Source organism: Tenrec ecaudatus, chromosome 12 (assembly GCF_050624435.1).
Source record: "Tenrec ecaudatus isolate mTenEca1 chromosome 12, mTenEca1.hap1, whole genome shotgun sequence".
Lineage (NCBI taxonomy): Eukaryota > Metazoa > Chordata > Mammalia > Afrosoricida > Tenrecidae > Tenrec > Tenrec ecaudatus.
This window is the reverse complement of record NC_134541.1, coordinates 40993857-41013936: the sequence shown is the minus strand read 5'-3', so window position 1 is coordinate 41013936 and position 20080 is coordinate 40993857. Positions and strand designations below refer to the sequence as shown.

Here is a 20080-nt window from a genome sequence, read left to right as displayed (position 1 = left end):
CCAGAAAGGTTCAAAGGTGTGGTGTTGGACCTGTTATGTTTGAGAGATCATTAGATAGAAGTTGGGTGCAAATCTCCTAACTGGGCGGAAGGACAGGGCAAGTTTAGTTAGTATAAGTAGAGAATGACAGGCTGAGCTACAGAGCTGTCTCAGACAAACAGTGCCCTCTGTCCATGACAATCATTTTTCCTTAATCGCAAGCACTAGGAACTATTTTGTTGATTTGAAACCTTAAATCTTATGATGTGTTCATCTGCCATTATTTTGACCTGAAGTCATTTTATCTATGTGTATGCTGTATCAATCTTCCCACGTTGATGGCTTGTATATTCGGCAAGGGGCAGAGTACACATCTTCAAGGATATAAATAAAATGTCAGTGGTAGAGAAATTGCTGCCAGTGTCGGTGGAGGTAAATATTATGAACCGGATTAATGTAGGCTTTGAAATCAGGAAGTGGGTAAGGTCATCCACATATATATTTAATATGAACTTTTGTTCACTTTCTTCTCCAAGTGTCAGTTAGGATAAGGACATGCCCGGGTAATTAATTATGAACTCTCTTCTTTGGACAGTGTGGTTAAGATTTAAGCAGTGAACTATAGAATTCTAAGTAAGAGTTCCCAGAAGTGAAAGCATTTAGTTTCATCAATAAAAGCAGCTTAATTAACATTGAGTTTGAGTTAAAAATCTAGTACTAGATTATTTTATAGTCCATTCTGGTCTGACGTATCACTCTTTCAATGGAAATGTTAACTAGAGTTAAAACAGTATCTGTGTTTTTAGTATGTACCTCATTCCACTCAAACACACATACATATGCACTATTGAGTTTTAAGTATAGGTTTTAGAGCAAAGGCTCCTACAGAAATTGGGTTAAGACAGATATCAATCAAATCACACGGAAGATATTACAAGATTTCATGATCTGAGCCATGTTCCCAGGACTCATTCAGGGCACAATATATGTTTGGCAGCATCAAGTAGGGAATCAAAATCCGGCAGGTTTAGGCGGGATCTTGCCCTTAGTCTGCTGTGGTCTTGGGGACATCCTTTACTGCTCCCACATCGGAAAAATGAGGTGGTGAGAAGCCCCGAAGTCCTTCCAGCTCTACATGTCTGTGCCTGTGACCACGTTAGCTAACACATGTTGGTGGGCCTTCAAAGAGGAAAGCGGTTTAGTCAGCACTTTCTACGTAATCGCTAACAGGATCTTCAAAATATTCCAAGAGTAGCTCTCTCTGCAGTCTTCCCATTTCAGAGATGAAGAAAGGGAGGCGCAGAGAGGGGACGTCCTGAGTCTCAGTCACACGGCCAGAAAGCGGAAGAGCGAGGATGCAAACGGAGGCAATTGAGCTCTCCAGCACCAATCCTGGAGAGCAACGTCACTCTAACTAGGAAGTGACTCGAGAGCAGTGGATTTTGTGTTTGGGGCGCATGCCACGTCTGGTGCTACTGACAGGTTGTCAAAAGCCAGAAGGCACAGATCGGTAGAACGGTTCTTTTTCAAAAATTCAGGTGGTTCAAGATACTGGTATCTAGTTAACCTTTCCCTTTGTGCATGGTCAGCAGGCATTTCTGGTGGCAGCCATTAGCTCTATGTGGCTAGTTAGCATTTGAATTGAAAAATCCACATCATTACTGAAATGGTAATATGATCAGAAGAGTCTAAAATCTCATGCATAATTATGATATTTTAGAGAGGTTCGGTTGAACCAGGCGAGCTCTGGTGTCGCGGTGGGTGCAGGCAGTCTGAGACACGCACAGGGGCAGTCGTTCTACCCTGTCCAACAGGGTTGCTATGAGTCGGCACTGACTTGACGGCAGTGAGAAGCTGAATAAAACAGATTACTGAAAATAAATTTCACTTGCCTTTTTTGACTTCATCAACATGACGTGCAGAAACATTTAAATGACATATTTGGCTCAGGTAATAGGTAAGGTTTATGTCAACTTGGCTGGACCAGGATTCTCGGTGGTTGGACCGTTAAGATGTAAGAATCTCCCACGATCCAATATAATGTCATCATTTCCATGATGAGAGCTACTCTGGGCAGTCTCCCTGGGGGTGTGGTCTTCCTCCAATATATGTGGGCACATTAGACCTGCTGGCTTGCTTAATGTTTTTACAATCTGTAGTCACATTTTGCATAATAAGTTATGTGTGTGTGTGTATATATACATATGTGTATATAAAGGTAGGAAGGAGGTAGCAGGCTGTTAAACTGAGGTTACCTTAGTTACGTCTGGATTTTCAGATACCATGTAAGTGAAACTGATGTTCACCAGATCCGTCCCGCTGCAGACACACACTATTCGCCCTTCCAGGTCATTTTCTGATTTTCCAACAACTTCAAGAGCAGCCAGGATTTTGGGGTCCTGTACAAAGGTTTAAAATACAGGGAAGAGATGTTAGGCCACAGAGCATAGAGGAAAAACTGTAAAAAAGGAAACACAGATTTAGATATTAACATATATGGGACAAATGCTTTGTCTAAAATACCTAGAGAGCTTGCATGTGCCTAGAACTGGTAGAGGCTAAATCTGTAACATTACAAACTACTTAGTATTGTTTTAAAGAAAGATATTGTGACGTCATTGATTATGGATTAAGATAACGGGGTAACATCCACGTTTGTGTCTACAAAGAGGGAAGGGGTCTTCCACTGCAGAGGACAACTGCTGAGGTTTCCCACAGATAATTGGGACAAGCAAAACATTACCATTACCAGCGATCACAGGTCAAGTTCAAAAGTAACCTAAACCCTAACCTTCAAGCTTTAATCCTTCAAGTAGCCTGGATTGCAAAGAATGAAAATTTTCATCTCTAAAAGGGTTGGTGTCCTCCATTGGAATGAAAGCTACACAAAATTACCTTAATTAGAAAATAAAATCATGTCCCTGCTCTCCAAAAGACCTCAAGGTTATACTGCCAACAGAGAGTTACACAGAGAACCTCACTCCTATAAAGAGGATAGCTTAAGCACACACACACACAATCACAAAGTCAGAAATATTAATTTTGTTTGGAGCCTCTAAAAACCTGTAGTTCTATTATGAAAAAGGGCATAAATATTGTGCCGAGATATCTGAAAAGAAAACATCTTCTAAATTCTTTGCACCACTATGCAAAAATCTTATTCAAGCCAATCAATCCCTGTGAAGAACATGCTAATGCATGCGCTCCCTCACTCCCCCCTCCCTCTCTCAGTGGCAAACGGAGCCTTCAAGGTCAGCCAAGGTCAGCCAAGGTTGGCAGATACACAAATAGGGTAATAACTGGCTATTTACATTTCACATCCACCACAAACTAGAAGTGAATCACTGGGTTCTCAAAAACAGGGGCTTTGGTTTTGGTTAGGGTTAGGGTTTTGGTTAAGGTTGCTGTTAGACCTAGGGTTAGGGTTGACATTAGACTTAGGTTTAGAATTAGGGTTAGGGTTTGGTTAGTTTTTAGATTTAGGATTAGGCTTAAGGTTAGGGTTAGGGCTAGAGGTGGTATTAGACTTAGGTTTAGGGTTAGGGTTGGAGTTAGGCTTAAAGTTAGTGTTAAGGTAAAGGTAAGGGTTAGGTTTAGAATTAAGAGGGTAAGGGTTAGTGTTACGGTTAGAGTTGGTTTTAGGCTTAGAATTAGGGAACTGGGAACTCAGAATTAGGGAATCAGTGAAGGGAAATGTTTCTTTGATATAGTTAGATCTCACACAAGGTTTTAAAGGATTCATAACATTTAAAATATAGCTATATGGAATGCAATCTAATTCACTCAACTATAGGAAAGAGGATTTCTACACCATAGCTCTCGTTAGTTGACATCCAATGATCTTTGGAGAAGGGGTGTGTTACATGGTTTCTGAGGACCCCTTCCAACCTAGGTAAACCTGCGTTTAGAAGAGCAGCAGACAGGGATCACTTGTACCTTGGGTATGGCTCCCAGCCGAATACTGTTGATGAGCGAGCACTCCAGCACTTGGCCTTCCTGCAGAGAGACGGCAACACAGCAAGTGAGCTGAGGTTCCACCAGACCTGCAGCCCAGACAAGGTGCGCAACTAGGCTTGTGATGAGGAATTGGAATCGTGACGAGAATAAGGTAGATCTACCCTCTACTGCCATTGACTTGATTTGGACTCCGCAACCCTGTAGGACGTTGTAGAACTGCTTCTTTGGGTTCTAAGATGAAATTTTTATGGGAGCAGGCTGCCTCTTTCTTCTCCCAGGATCCTTTGGCCCACCAGCCTTTGTGGTTAAAGCACTGTGATTAACCCATGGGGCCACCAAGGCTCTTGAGTAAAGTAGAAGTAATGAAATAAATAACAGCAATAATATCCAACTTAAAAACAATCATGACCCCAAGCATCGCATTTAAATATTCATATGTATGATGATAACTTTGAATAATTACTTTAACATGTTAATTTGTACATAGATCATTAATCATGTCTGTATTACATGAAATGTGTGTGTGTGCCTTGTGAATATAAAGTGGCACTAATGCTAACTAACTCATACATGCTTTTCAGTCCACTTTCTCAACTCAGCTCAGCTCTACATGCTGTCATCAGGCACTGAGCTAAGGGGACACTCTTAATGGACTTTAGACTTCCACTTGAACAACTCCCTTTTCTGGACCCTTTTAACTCCCAGGATTAAATCAGGCACACCTGTTTTAACCTCTTGTAACTGCCTACTCCTTGAGCTTTTCTTTAACAACACTGAATTATTTGCAACTGTTTCCCTCTTTATTTCTTTCTGGATGCTTGACTTGAAGCCTAGGGTGGAACCTCTGAGGGACAGGAAAATGCTCCTGATCCCCACCATACTCCCAGTGCCAGGCACATGGAAACATATCTTCACTCTCTTGAAAGATTTACTGAACAAGCTTACAGCCATGCCCTACCTGAGACTTCTTGATCGTGTGGAGAAGTAAAAGCAGTTTAAATCAGACAGCAGATAAGAATGTCTCGCTATTTCTATGCCATACCTTGCCTTCGCTTTTCCAAGTCAGAAAGAAGCCAAATTCATCCACTTTGAAGAGGCAATTGGGTTCAAACACAAAGGATTCCTGTGAAACAGAAAGGTGGTGTTGATCTCTGTGACTCATCCATTTGCATGCAATAAAAATGCAAATACGTGTTAGCCTTTAAAGAAGAGAAAGTAAGAACTCACCCTTTGGCATTCTGAATCGAATGACCCTATCTTCGATTATATTACAGAAACACTTTAAATTTATCTTAGTTTTGAATTGAAAGGCATCTTCTATGGGAGGGTGTAAGAACAAAATACACTGATCCTGAAAGGCACCGGTAAGAACATTTCTCCAAGATCTGGAAAAGCAGCTGAAAGACTCCCAAGCTATAGTCAATTGATCTCCCCCCCCTTCCCCCCCAAGAAAAATTACCCTCATTCACAATCTTGTTAAAAACCAGATTTAAAAAAAATGCTACTGTGTTTTGTGTGTGTTGGTTTTGTCTTTTGTTTGTATAATTCAGCATTCAGATGTGCATTCTGGAGATTGCTGATACATGACCAACCTCATGTCATGTCTTATAAACCACGGCTTGAGTAGCTCTCTGGGCTCCTCAAAATGGAGTTCTTGGACCAGCAGCTTCAACATCTGAACTGCAGGAGCCCTGATGGCGCAGTGGTTCAGTTTTCAGGTACTCCCAGAAAGGTCAAAGGGTTCATGGTAGAAGAGGCCTGCAGATCAGTTCCTATCAAGATTACAGCGTAGGAAATTTTGGGCGGGTAATTTGATCTTATTACCTAGGGTCAAAAAGATGAAGACTTGCCCAATGGATTCCTGATTTTTAGTAAGAAAGCACCATTATAGTTAGTCATGTTGTCCTTCTCCAGGGACTGGTCTCTTTTGACAACTTGGCCAATGTATGGGAGATGAAGTCTCGCCATTCTTGCCTCTAAGGAGCACTCTGGCTGTACTTCTTCCAAGACAGATCTGTTTGACCTTCTAGCAGCCAATGGTACTTTCAATATTCTTCAGGACTACTGGTCAAACACATTGATTCTTCTTCGGTTTTCCTTATTTAATGTCCCACTTTCACATGCATAGGAGGCAAATGAAAATACCACGAAGACATATTTCAATGTTACGCATTAAGGTAGCAGAGGACATTGGGTCTCCACTCAAATACTCAATGCAAGAAATCTTTGTTCAAATAAAATTCTGTGATGCTCACCTTCCCGACACAATTGATTGCTGAAGTCAAAATGGATGCATAAGCTAAGGTGGTGAAGAAAGCTGATGGTGCCCAGCTATTAAAAGATCTAGTGTCTGGGGTCTTACAGGCTTGAAGTTAAACAAGTAGCCATCTAGCAGGGAAGCAACAAAGCCCACATGGAAGAAGCACACCAACCTGTGTGATTACAAGGTGTTGACGGGATCAGGTATGAAGCATCAGAAGGCCCAAAACAAATATCTTCATGCAAGTGAAGGGGGTCAGAGTGGAGACCCAAAGCCCATCTAGAAAACTGGACATTCTCTCACAGAAGGGTCCCAAGGAAAGAAAGAGACAGCCAGAGCGCAGCATTGCACTGACAGAACACACATTTCTCTAGTTCTTTAATGCTCCCGCCTCCACCCCCACTATCATGACCCCAGTTCTACCTTACGAATCCAGTTGGGCAGGATCATGTATATTGGTACAGATAAAAGCTTTCAACACATGGAATCCAGGACAGATAAATCCCCTCAGGAACAGTAATGGAAGTAGCACTACCACGAGGGGAAGGGGAAGGTGGGGGGAGAAGGAGGAGAAACCTACTATAATGATTGACATATGACTCCCCCCCATGCTTCCCAGTGGGATGAACAACAGTAACATGAGTGAAGGGAGACAGCGGGTGGTGTAAGATATAAAAATAATAGTAATTTAAAATTTATCAGGGGTTCATGAGGGTGAGGGGACAGGGGAAAAAAGGTGCTTCCCAGGGCTCAAACAGAAAGAAAGTATTTTTAAAATGTTAATGGCAACATACATACAGATGTGCCTGATATAATTGATGTCTGGATCGTTCTGAGCTGTAAAAGCACCGCATGAGATGATTTGAAAAAAGAATGAAAGAAAAAAAACATCCTGGAGGACATCATGCTTGGTGAAGCGGAGAGTCAGCGGAAGAGAGGAAGACCCTCAGTGAGATGGACCAACGCCGTGCAGCGGCTGCAACAGCGGGCTCAACTCAGGGACAACAGTGAGGGCGGGGCAGGACTGGGCAGCGGTCCGTTCTGTTGTGCACAGTGGGATCAACTCCAAGGCACCTAAAACAACAGCCACATTGCCTTTAGGAACACCTGAACATCCACGAGAAAAAGGATGTTCAGGAAACCAACCCAAATGCCCTCTTTATTTGCATTCCCCTGAGTCTTGGCCCCCACGGGTCAACAAAGCCGCATGCTCTTTGTACGGTCAAAAGAACCAGATAATTACACTGCCTGCAGTAAGGAATCTTTCTGGCACATGATGGATCAAGGCAGTGACTAAAAGCAAATAAGCAGTCATTACAGGGTTAAGATTTAAGGATAGTTTTGATTTTTAGTTTCTCCCAACAAAATGCATCTTCCTAACTCCAAAGCAGCAGTTACATTCGTCAAAGGGACTCCAATGTCAAGATGCTGGCCACCACAAAGTGCTAGGGGTTCTAGACCTGCTAGGCGCTTGAACAAGTTTGGATAGTTGTTGACCCAAAACTCACTGCCATGACTTGATTCCAACTCACAGTCGCCCTATAGAACTGAGTCGAACTGCTTCTTAGGATTTCTGAGAGTAAATCTTTACAGGGACAGGCACCAGAGATCCAGCTTTTTAAGAACTGTTTTACTCAGTTCAATTCTGTACCGGGCCAATGATCAGCCCTGCAGATAGGACCATTAATAAGGCAGCAGACGAGGCATGGTGTGACCTTTGCTTTGGAGTCAAATGGATCTGAATTCCTATCCCAGCTTTGCTGCTGCTGACGTGCTTGCTTCTGGAGGCCCTTCCTGAAGTTGCAGAATCCTAAAAGCTAAAAGCTGCACGCATTCATACCTGCCTGTTAGGCTTCCCAGGAGAGTTAAGTGAAGTGGTGAATGCTCAGAACTTAGTACACAGTTAAAATGTAGTAAGTGGTCTTTTATTAATAAAGTATGATTCAAATATGTAAAAGTGGTAGTAAAATGTTAACACTAGCTAATGTGACCTTTTTTTTTTTAATCTCAAAAATGGCATTTTCCCCTGTGGAAAAGGCTTTTCTCAGAAGTTCGTGCTAGACATTGATTGGCCTAAGAGAATGAATGCAAGTCCTTCAGGTGAGGTAGCGGTCTCAGCTACATATCTGGCACAGAGGATTGAAACCAGTAAAGAAACCTTTTAAAACACATTAAGAAGAAGAATTAGGAGTTGAGGAATTTAGTACTATAGAGTACTTTATAGTCTGGATAGTACCTCCATGATACGATCGCTGAGGACAAACAGGTCCATAAGCAAATGTGGTAAAGAAAGCTGATGGTGCCCGGCTATCAAAAGAGATAGTGTCTGGGGTCTTAAAGGCTTGAAGGTGAACAAGCGGCCATCTATCTCAGAAGCAACAAAGCCCACATGGAAGAAGCACACCAGCCTGTGCGATCACGAGGTGCCAAAGGGACCAGGTATAAGGCATCATCATCATCAAAAAAGCAACAACAACTTACCATAGTGAATGAAGGGGGAAGTGCGGAGTGGAGACCCAAAGCCCATTTGCCGGCCACTGGAGAGCCCCTCACAGAGAGTTGTAGAGGAGGAGATGAGTCAGTCAGGGTATGATGTAGCACCGATGAAGAATACAGCTTTCCTCCAGTTCCTAAATGCTTCCTCAACGCCCCCCCCCCCAACTACCAAGATGCGAATTCTACCTTGCAAGTCTGGATAGAGCAGAGGATGTACACTGGTGCAGATAGGAGCTGGAGGCACAGGGAATCCAGCGTGGATGATACCTTCAGGAACAGGGGTGTGAGGGGCGATACTGGGAGGGTAGAGGGTGAGTGGGTTGGAAAGAGGGAACCGATTACAAGGATCTACATGTGACCTCTTCCCTGGGGGACGGACAACAGAAAAGGGGGTGAAGGGAGACGCCGGACAGGGCAAGATATGACAAAATAATAATTTATAAATTATGAAGGGCTCATGAGAGAGGGGGAGTGGGGAGGGAGGGGGAAAAAGAGGACTTGATGCAAAGGGCTTAAGTGGAGAGCAAATGCTTTGAAAATGATGAGGGCAAAGAATGTACAGATGTGCTTTATACAATTGATGTATGTATAGTGATAAGAGTTGTATGAGTCCCTAATAAAATGTTTTTTAAAAAAGAAAAATGTAATAGCATTATGATTAAAAGCCAAACAAGGTCTAGAAAAGAATGAGGGCAACATATGTACAAACATGCCTGATTCAATTGATATATGGATTGTGATAAGAGTTGAATGAGCCCCCAATAAAATGATTTTTTAAAGCCAAAAAAGAAATGGCTCAGTAAAAAAAAAAGGAAATCCCTAGACTTTAAATAGTTATAGATATTGTAACTCTTGAGTTAGAAGTTTCTGTTGATAAACTTTAGCAAAGCTGTAAAGACTGTAACTAAATGCTTCCCCCCCCCCACCCCACTATCATGATCCCAATTCTACCTTCCTAATGTGGCCAGACCAGAGGATGTGCACTGGTACAGACAGGAACTGGAAACACAGGGAATCCAGGGCGGATGATCCCTTCAGGGCCAGTGGTGAGAGTGGCGATATTGGGAGGGTGGAGAGAGGGTGGGGTAGAAAGGGGGAACCGATTACAAGGATCTATATATAACCTCCTCTCTGGGGGACGGACAACAGGAAAAGTGGACGAAGGGAGACGTCGGACAGTGTAAGAGATGACAAAATAATAATCTATAAATTATCAAGGGTCCATGAGAGAGGGGGGAACAGGGAGGGAGGGGGTAAAATGAGCTGATGCCAGGGGCTTAATTGGAGAGAAAATGTTTTGAGAATGATGGCAGTAAGGAATGTACAAATGTGCTTTGTACAATTGGTGTATGTATGGATTATGATGAGAGTTGTATGAGCCCCCAATAAAATGATTAAACAAAGTTTAATTAAATGGAATAGCATTAGATCTCCTTTCCGTTGGCCAAAGAGAAGTTTGTGACGCAATAGATGAATGTTGCTGTGTCTCTATCAACAGCATGACCGCTCAGGTGTTGTGGGAACATACCAATCAAGAACAAGAATCAAGAAAACCCACAGCAATGGCAAAATCAAAGAGAAAGCCTCAACAGAAAACAGGTTAAAAAAGTATAGAAAGCAGAAATATTAAAAACTGAAACAACTTTAAAGTGGGTCAAAAGGGAGACAAACGATAAGGTGTTATATGTTAACCACACTATATCTGCCATCATGGGCTTTACAATGCTCCCTGTCTGCAGAGAAAGGCTTTCAACACCTGGGCGAGGGATGGAGGGAGTTCCACACCTGGACGAGAGATGGAGGGCGTTCCACACCCACCAGGACGAGAGATGGAGGGAGTTCACTGGAGGCCTGATTCAGGTCCACCATCTCTGTTCCGTCCACGTTTGACTGACTCCATCAGAGGTGCATTCTGATCGTTAACTGCCAAATAAATTCCTTTTCCAACTGGATTTGCTTGCCGTTCCCTCCTTTTGAGACACTCTCCAATGTAAAACATGCCAGTCTTGTTCTAGTTCCTTAATCGCTCTTCCCGCCTATAAAGAAGTCCTAATGCGAAAGCCAAGGTTCCTGACAAAGCCCCACAAAAGAGAAGCTCATCAATTGTAGGGGAAATGTTCTCGGACCAGATATGCTCGACATACCCATGAAACATCAGAAAGCAATCACGAAGCGCAGGTGGCCGTCGGATGGAAAGGAGCTCAAATAGAAGAACCTTCTTAAGTCTCTCCTCGCCCCCCCCCCCCCCCCCCAGCTAAGAAGCGTGAGGATGGGACTCTGGCAGGTAAAAGCCTCAGGGCCTTAATTCGTGTCTCACGGTCAGCAGTTTTAAGGGTCACCTTGGTACCACCTTGGTACCTGTTTACGAGTACCAGGGCCTCCATGACTAAATCAGGGAAATAAGATCCTAAATCCCACTGTCAAGAGAACCCCCTGCAGTCTGGGTACTGCAGGGGACATAGTTCAAAATAAACACAAGGAAGCCAGGTCCTCTCTCCTTTTCAAACCTGTTTGTCTCGCAGTTGACAAATGGTACAGAACTCTCTGGTAAGGCAACAAACCCGGAGCTTTTCCCAGGGGCCTAGAATGTCATTTCCCTTCTGACTCAGTTGCCATTCATCAGTCACACTTCACAGCTCAAGGAGATGTTAGTTCATCCTGCCCAGCTCGTTCCTTCGGCCACTCCGGGAGATGCACAGAGAGGACGAAGAGCTTCTTTCGTGAGACTGCGGAACAAGTTGGGGGCCGGTGGACACTGTGTTTGAATGAGACATGAAAAATCACTTCTGCTAGAATCCCAATGGCTAGAAGCTACTTCAGGCTCCAGGATCCCTTTCCCAAGGGCTTGATCCACTACGAGCTTCCAGAGACACGGCTCCGACTTCTTCAAGGACACATGAAAACCAAACCAGACCAGCTGTGGCTTCACATTATTTTAATAGACATTTTCCCTGACAGATGTTGTTTCAACATCACTAGGTATTACAATTTATCTTACTCAGTCTCACATCTTATCTTTCAAGGATTTACGTTACTTTCAAATGCAGTGGAAGATACTCTTTTGTTTCAGTTTAAATTGTTATTATAAATGTTAAGTGGGATTCAGTTGACTGAGTATGCTAACAAAGAGGAATGTGTCTGGGTGAAGATAGCACAGAAGAGGCATTTTTCATTTTAACTTGGCTTTGTGGTTATTTTTTACTCTCTTCCCTGGCCTCTCTACCATCATTACTTGTGTTCGTTGTGAATGGTTGTAGTTTCCTCCTGGAGAGAGGCCAACACCATCAAATACAGTATAGTCAGAGACTCTTACTGCTTCCTAGCTTTATTGATTTTGACTCATAGCGAGCCTGGGTGTTTGAGAAGCAAATCACCAGGTATTTCTTCTGAGGTGCCTCTGGGTGGCTTCAAACTGCCAACCTTTCCGTTAGTAGCCAGGTGTCCAATCACCCATACCATCCGGGGAGTGCTACTGCCAGGGAAGGGTAGCTGTTTTGGATTAGTGAACAAATGCGTTAACTCTTCACTTAAACATTGGGTGTGCAGGGCTCCTCTGTCCTTTTACTGGGCAAGCTGGCTAGTGGGTGGAAGTGAGTGAGACGGAGTGGGGGCACTCCGATGCTGTAACAGTTTGTGTGGCTTTTGGATCAAGAGCAGCTGCACAGGAGGCCAGCCTGCAACGGTGTGGTGCCCAGGCTTCGCCGTTCCCTAGTTCAGTTGTTGGCCTCCTCTCCGACAGTGTGGGAGAACTGCGCCTAGCTTACTTCATCCGGTCAGGCTCCCGTTTTCTCTTCTGTAAACTGGGGAAACTGAGACCAACCTCACTGGGAGCTCAAAGAATTAAAAATGAGAATGTTTAAATACTCGGAACAGTTTTCACTTGACTTACTCATGTTCGACATTTCACAAATCCCAAAGCATGGAATCTCACAACAATTCTGTAAGGTTTTCCACTGGATCGGGGCTGGCAAGCGGAGCTGCAAGTGGCTCTTTCGGTACCTGCATGTGGCTCTGAAGTAAAACCTAAAGCTTTTAAAGGACATTATTCAGATAACGGTGATTTAAATTGTTTGTAAACATATATCTATGGCTCTCAAATGAGTTTTACATTGTTGTCTGGGACTGGCTCTTCCGTAAGTTTGCCGATGCCTGGACTAGATCAGTGAACACTGTCCAACGGATTCTCCACTCTGATAGCAATGTTCTCTACTGGCATTGCCCATCGTGGCAGTCATGAGCCCCAATAGGCTGTGAAACACCTGGAATATATATTGCTATTGCTATGGAGGCAGTAGAAACCCTTGTGGCTCAGTGGTTATGCATTGGGTTGCTGACAGCAAGGTCAGTAGTATGAAACCATCAGCTGCTCTTCAGCAGCAAGATATGGCAGGCTGCGTCTATAAAGATGCCGGCCTTGGAAACCCTATGGGACAGTTTTACTCTGTCCTACTCGGAGTCTGGGTGGCTTACAGTGGCTTACAAGAAGCCTAATAGTGGTTAGGCATTGGGCTGCAGCTGCAAGGTCATAGTTGGAAATCAGGAGCCACTTTGTGGAACAAAGACGAGGCTCTCGACCCCTGTAAAGGGTTACGGAAACCCACAGGGGTAGCGCTACTGTGTCCTATAGGGGCACGATGAGACGCCATCAACTGCAAGGATAGCAGCGAGTTTGGTTTTGATTTATTCAGTCCCTGTGAGTCAGAATCAACTCAAAGGCAGTGGGTTTGGTTTTGGGTTCATGACAAGATGTTGACAATGCTGGCTGGAGTCACTGAAGGGAAAAGAATCACATTGACTTTCACGGCGTTTCCCCTTGACTGTGTGCACTTCCCACATAAATGACCCCACTTGTAACCTGCCTATTTTCACAATAGGTAGAGGGTATGTCACTCCCTTCCCACTTTTGTCTTCGGAACTCGCTTATAGTTGGTCTCCAAAATACACAGTCCCCAGTGGCCCTCGGGGCCGAGGCTGGCTCTACGCAGCTGCAATAAATCTAAAAGGAGTTCACAAGTTACTGGAACATGTCCACAGGGACAATGAAACACCACGTAGAGAAGTCTGCAGTGAGCACAGATTGGGCATCAGAAAATTGCCTCCGAGTCTCAGAAGCGTAGCCCCCCACATGGAGGAAGGCCAGTGTCAGCAGTTAGGCCTCAAGGAAGCAGATGCCCAGGCAGAAGAGAAAATGCAAAGGATCAGGGAAAGCTCAAATGAGAACTGGGAGAGCGCCGAGAAATTGCTTAGGAGCACCTCCAGACCAGGAAGTCTGGGAAAATGGGAGAGGACGGCGTGGCCTTCGACTTCCTTACGGTTACAGCCTGGGACTAGCTATGGAGCAGTTCCACTCTGTCGGAAAGGGTGACCATGTGCCGGGCCTGGCTGGATTCCACGGCAAATAGCTTACTGTTATTTGTAAAGCGGTGTCTTTATTTGTTAAAATTTTTTTTTTTGTAAACCTGATTTTCCAAAGCTGATGACTACCTTATTGTCCTAGCTCTTGAGGAGCACAGCCAGAATTGAACCTCTTATTGCTAACTCCAAACCCACGTCCTTACAAACTATCTGTATTCCAAGGTTTGAGAAAGGCCTCTTTGGCAAAGATTTTACCCCCAATACAAAAAGCCTTTTGTTTATTTGCAAATAATTTCCAGACAACTTGGCTTTGGTGAGCATCCAAAAAGGAGGGTCTCTTTTGTCTGTCATTGACGTTAAGAAAACCATCTGCCCTTTTGAGTTCTGGGTAGAAGAGAATCCACAGCAGTAGAGAAGCCGAGGCCCAGCACAGTCGTCCTCAGGGTAACTCGCTGGATGCCAGGAAGTTAGCCTGCAGCAGCCCCTTACGTGATTTTGACCAAGCACCGAGTGACTCAAAGCAATCACTTAGCTACAAGCCATGTTCTCATTAATTTATAAGGATCCATTTGAATTTTTATGAACACTATGTATTAAAATATTATCTTGTAAAAACATTTATATCTCTTTCCATTGACCGAAGGAGCCCCACTGGCACAATAGATAAAGCGTTGGCCTGTATTGTAGAGAGGGCTCTCTAAAGAAACAAGACCAGGACACTTACGGTTTGATAGATAGATAGATACAACATAAGAAATAAACAGCTAATTAGTATACAGAGCAGTACAAATGGCTCAGTGCAAGTCACTTCCGTGAGACAGCTAATACACTGACAGTCCTTCACGTCACGAGGGCCGCCAGGTGCAAGTCGAGGAAGCAGACAGCTGAGTCCTCTGTAGAGCAATTCAGACAATCCAGCCACAGGCAGCAAACAGCAAGGCAGGTCACCAACAGTCATCCAGATGACAGGGCCCGACAGTCCCCAGCTCAAGCAATGTATACATCAGTAGGGTGGGGAAGCAGGTCTTTAAGGGACCTCACACTATAGCGACATAGTCCACGGGTTGGGTCCAAGTAGTGTAGCTTGCAAAATGAGGCAAAGAACCGGATAAGGAAGCCACACACTGGTCCGATCATCAAAGAGCCCTTCCATTAATCCCACATGTGCTTATTGGCCAGGTTGGCCCAATAAGCCTACCTATCACAGGCTGCCAATGGACACGTTAGTGGTTTGACCCTTGCAGCTGTTTCACAAGAGGAAAAACGAGGCAGTCAGTTTCTGTAAAGATTCACAGCCTCAGAAAGTCTTCTACTCTGTCCGAAGAGTAGCTATGGGTTGGATTCTACTTGATGGCAGTGGATTTCACTGACTGAACGAAAGTATTAGGTTCTTTTTAATACTGTACATTTTACTGGATTTCTATTTTGAAATTACAGTCTCCAAAAGCGTTGGCATTTATTGATCAGAAGACAGAGCAGCAATTATGTGAAAAATAAATGGATTCAATCTCCCATCCTCTGAGAGAATCAGATTAAGAAGTCCTGGAAGTAGTGTCATAATAATCTGGAGTAGATAAAGCAAACTTCTGATTAAAAAAGTTAAATCGACCAGAATCTTTTTTGAATTAAATATTTGAATGGAAAAAGTTAAAAAATTTAATTAACGACATAAAAGTCATATGTAAAGTAAAAATGCGTTTCTATATTAGCAGCCATTCTGCATTGTAATGTTCTCACTCTCAGTTCTGTGATCCGGTCCCATCAAGGACTGCATGTTAGACCGTTGGCAATTTACTACTAGCTGATTTGAGCTCCTCTTTCCTCATGAAAAATGCAGAAAATAATCTCATTTAATCCTTACAAGCACTTCGTGTGAAGAGTTTACAGATGGATTGTGTGTCTGGTACATGACGGGCTCAATAAGTCACCTCTGTATTATTACCCGAGGAAAATATGAGGCTTTCTACTGTAAAAATGTACAGTCCAGGAAACCCACAGGGCAGTTCTACTCTGTCCTATTGCATTGCTAAGTAGGAATCGACTCAATGGCAGGAAGCGAGGGAGGGAGGGAAGAAGTATTATCATCAATTTACTAGAATCAGCCTCTCTCAAAAAAAAGAAAAGTTGCTTCCATTCCATAGGTTTGTCTTTCTCTGCATTGCTGTTGGAAGAAGATTTGCTTTAAAGAACTTTATATGGATTTTTTTTCTCCCTCTCAAGAAGTCTAAAACTCACTCCCTGCCTTATTTTGTGCCTAGTGGGCCTCACATGAGCCTGCGTCAGGAGCACCCCCGGAGGACTCTCGGCACCCTGAACGCCGAGCCTCTGCACCGCAGCCTGATTCAGGAGATACTGTGGGGCCTGAGAAGCTGCATCCCCGACAATTCCCAGGTGCTGTCATGACCACACTTGGGAACTTTGTTGGCACTGTGGTTAAAGGGCTCGGTTACTAACACCAGCCCCTGTGGTTCACAGCCAGCAGTTGCTGTGTGGGAGACAGACAAGGCGGTCTGTGTCCCTAAGGATTCCAACCCTGGGAATCCGGACAGGCAGTTCTAAGTCCTATAGGATCACTGTGAGTTGGAATCAACTCAATGGCAGCGGGTTTGTTTTTTAGTGGGCTAATCGGTACAAATCTTTCTGCTCAGTCTTTGACTAAGGTGATTTCAAGACAAGGTATGTAGCGGATTTAAGCCTTAATTTTGTCATCGTGTATGAAATGAGTGCAAAGAACTCCACCACCAGCAGAACTGCTCAAAAAGAAATAAACCAAACTCACTGCCACTGAGTCTCTTCTGACTCACAGCGACACTATGGGACGGAGTGGAACTGCCCTTGTGGGTTCCCAAGGCTGTAAACCTTCATGGGAGCAGACAGCCTCATCTTTCCACCGTCGAGCTGCTAGTCAGTTCAGACTGCTGGCTCCAGTTAGCGGCCCCAGGCGTGCGTAACCCATATGCCCCTGGGGCTCCCAGGGCTGTCCGGAGGCTAAGTGAAAGAATGTTTGTGCCACTTACAAAGAAAATCTGTACAGCAGAAGGTGCGTGCTCACAGTGTAAACTCTAAAAACCACCTCAAAGCATTCACAAGAACAAGACGATCTCCTTAGCTTTTCTGGGTCCAGGTAACTTACTGATATGAGCTTACATGTGTAAAGAAATGCAATGTTGCTACTCAAGAGATTTAAAAAACATTCACTTTTGAAATGTTTCATATTCCATTTGACTATTCACTTGGTTACCCTTGGCAGAGTTCTATGAATCTGTTGGCTTGGCCACATGCATCAACAAAGCACAATTCCAAGAAGAATGTGCAGAGAAGGAAGCCAGCATGTCCTTCCTGACCTCCTCACTCCCAGGACGGAGAATCACAGGCTGCTGCATTCACCAACCCAACTAAAAAGATACCCCTGGCCTTGGGTTCCAGTTCGTGTGTGGAGCACAGACGTGGCTGAAAGAAGTGAACACTGCACACTCCTCTTCTTTACACTTTAGGTTGAAAATCAGTTAAAAGAACTTTAGTGCCATAATCTGGGCCACTGAGTTTTAACTAGACTCATCAGCAGAGCACAATAATACTACAAGACGTACACAGCTCCTCGGCAAACACCGGGTGCTGTGGAGTTGACTCCTACTGAAGGTGAGCCCACGAGGGTGTCGGAAGGGCACTCTGTAGGGTTTCCAATGGCTGCTCTTCCCAAAGTAGATCTCCAGGCATTTCTGCCCAGGGGCCTCCAGTCTTTCACTTAGCCAGATGTGGTAGTCATCTGCACTACTCATGGACACACAGTGCTTGGTCACTGCCATGTGAACGCTATCAGCCCAGGAAAACTCCCCTGTTTCTTCTAGTAGACTGCACGCTGCCAAAGGGAGCAAACTTGTGAGACTTGGAAAGACAAGGCAGCCCCATCATGGTCTAGCTCGCACAGGCTTCACTGTGTTTTAATTACATTGGGGATTGAAGTTGACACGGTGATTCATTTGTACATACTTTCTGCTTTGGGGAGGTGGGGGGGAGGGTACTGGGGTGTTTTTTGGGGGGAGGGTACTATTAATTTCCATAAGCTCCTTGTAAACACAATGCAGTCCCTAATTTCCTTCCCTATTTCCCCTGAGGATGTGCCCATGAATGGGCTGTCCTTCCTGCACCCCTGAATACCCGTGAATATCAAGTATTAATTTTCCACGTGACTGACTCAGATATTATTTTATGAGTGAGATGCCTCTATTCCCCCAGGGAATAGAGTTAAGTTGAACTTTTTCTGATGAAATGACGAAGAGCAAACTCAAATGTCAGAAGTAACATTAAAAAGAAGAGAGAAAGCAAAACAAATGCAGCATTGGAGAAAAGACAAGAGTGGTTTATTATATAGCAAAAATGGATATAGTTATAGTTAAAAGGAAAAGAAATGGAGACTAATACACTCGTAAGAGAAAATGAAGAGCTGAAAGTAATTTCAAGAATCAGTTCATCATTGCATCAAAATGAGTTTATTATCCCTTTCGATGTTGCATGGTTTATTTGTCTTCTTAGTTTAAAGACAATCAAAAAATCCCACTGCACTGTACTGATTCTGACTCATCGTGACCCCCTAGAGGCTGAGCAGCGCTGCTCCCTTGGGTTTCCAAGACTAAAGCTTTACCTGAGTAGACAGACTCACTGTTCTTCTGCAGAGGGCTCGTAGTTAGTGGTCCAAAGCTTATGCGACAGAGCAAGTAAGGATGGATAATTTTGGCATTACTAATGCCAAAGATGAAACTGAAGATTTTTTTCTACCAATTTCTACAGTTCTGAAAATGATTAGTAATAGAACCCAGATGTATTGATAATTTCATGTGAGAGTCAGAAACAAAAATCAGCACTTGGAAAATCTAGCTTTGTCAATCAATCAAATGCCAAGGTCACACAATAGGATTTTATATGACCAATACCTTATTCATTGCAAATACTTATTTTCAATAACACAACTATAATTGCTATGGTTAGAATTGACTCGATGGCAGGTTTTTCTGGATGCACATAGGCAGCGCAAGATAAAACACACAGGTCAAATCAACTACAAAGGCAATGGAGACACTCAACGTCATCGGTCAGAACAAAGTCAGGAGCAGCCTGTGGAAGACGCCATCAGCTGCTTACATGCAAGTTTAATTTGAGGCAGAAGAAAAGTAAAGCATGTCCACAGAGCCAAGATATGACCCAGGGTATATTTCACCTGAATTTGGAGACCATCTCCAGAATAAGTTTGATTGTGATTCTAGTTAGGTTTTTGCTTTGTATGTTTCCCTGTATATGAAATCCAAGACAGGTCAACCTCCAGAGGTAGGGACTGGATTAATAGCTTCTTAGGCTACTTCAGGAGAGGCTGCGGAGAAATGGGGAGCTGATATTGACGAGTACAAGAAAGAAGGAAATATCCTAACATTGATTATGTTGATGAGTGTGCAACTCTTTAATATGAAACGGAATTGTATGTATGTGAACTGGACTTCAATAAAACTATTTTAAAAAATGAAGGTAATGCACTGAATGCTAATTACCAACGACCAGAAGAGTTGTGGGGTAGCATTAAAGTTATCATACATAAGTGAAGAAAGAATGGATGACAAGAGACACGCTGAAGCTTGCTCTTTAATCTAGAACAGTCAAAGCAAAAAGAATAAATGAAGCAAAATAACTGAACTTAAGATTCCATTGGACGGATGATGAAGACAAAGTATTATAATGAAATGTGCAAAGACCTGCACTTAGAAAACCAAAAGAGAAAATACTTAGCATTTCTCAAGCTAAAAGAAGTGAAGAAAAAGTCAAGCCTTGAGTTGAAATAGAAGTTTCTGTGGGTAAAATATTGAATGATGCATAAAGTATACCAAATACACAACAAAAATAAATAGAAGTGAAAGGACTACATGGAGTCATTGTAGCAAAGTATCTGATTAAAGTTCGGCCATTTGAGAAGGCCGTATGTGATCCAGAACCAAAGGTACTGAGGAAGAAGTCTAAGCAGCATGGACGGCATTGGTGAAAACCAAG

General features: G+C 43.5%; 1 protein-coding gene across 1 annotated transcript in view; it reads right to left on the bottom strand.

Moving 5' to 3' along the window:
- PLCB4 (phospholipase C beta 4) overlaps positions 1–20080 on the bottom strand; it is a 378558-nt gene that overhangs the window by 120095 nt on the left and 238383 nt on the right. Inside the window, exons 4-6 of the mRNA XM_075527830.1 lie at positions 4979–5059; positions 3916–3975; positions 2235–2378 (exon numbers count right to left, since the gene is read on the bottom strand). Of these exons, the coding sequence (XP_075383945.1) occupies positions 2235–2378; positions 3916–3975; positions 4979–5059 (285 nt within the window). The remainder of the gene's footprint in view (positions 1–2234; positions 2379–3915; positions 3976–4978; positions 5060–20080) is intronic.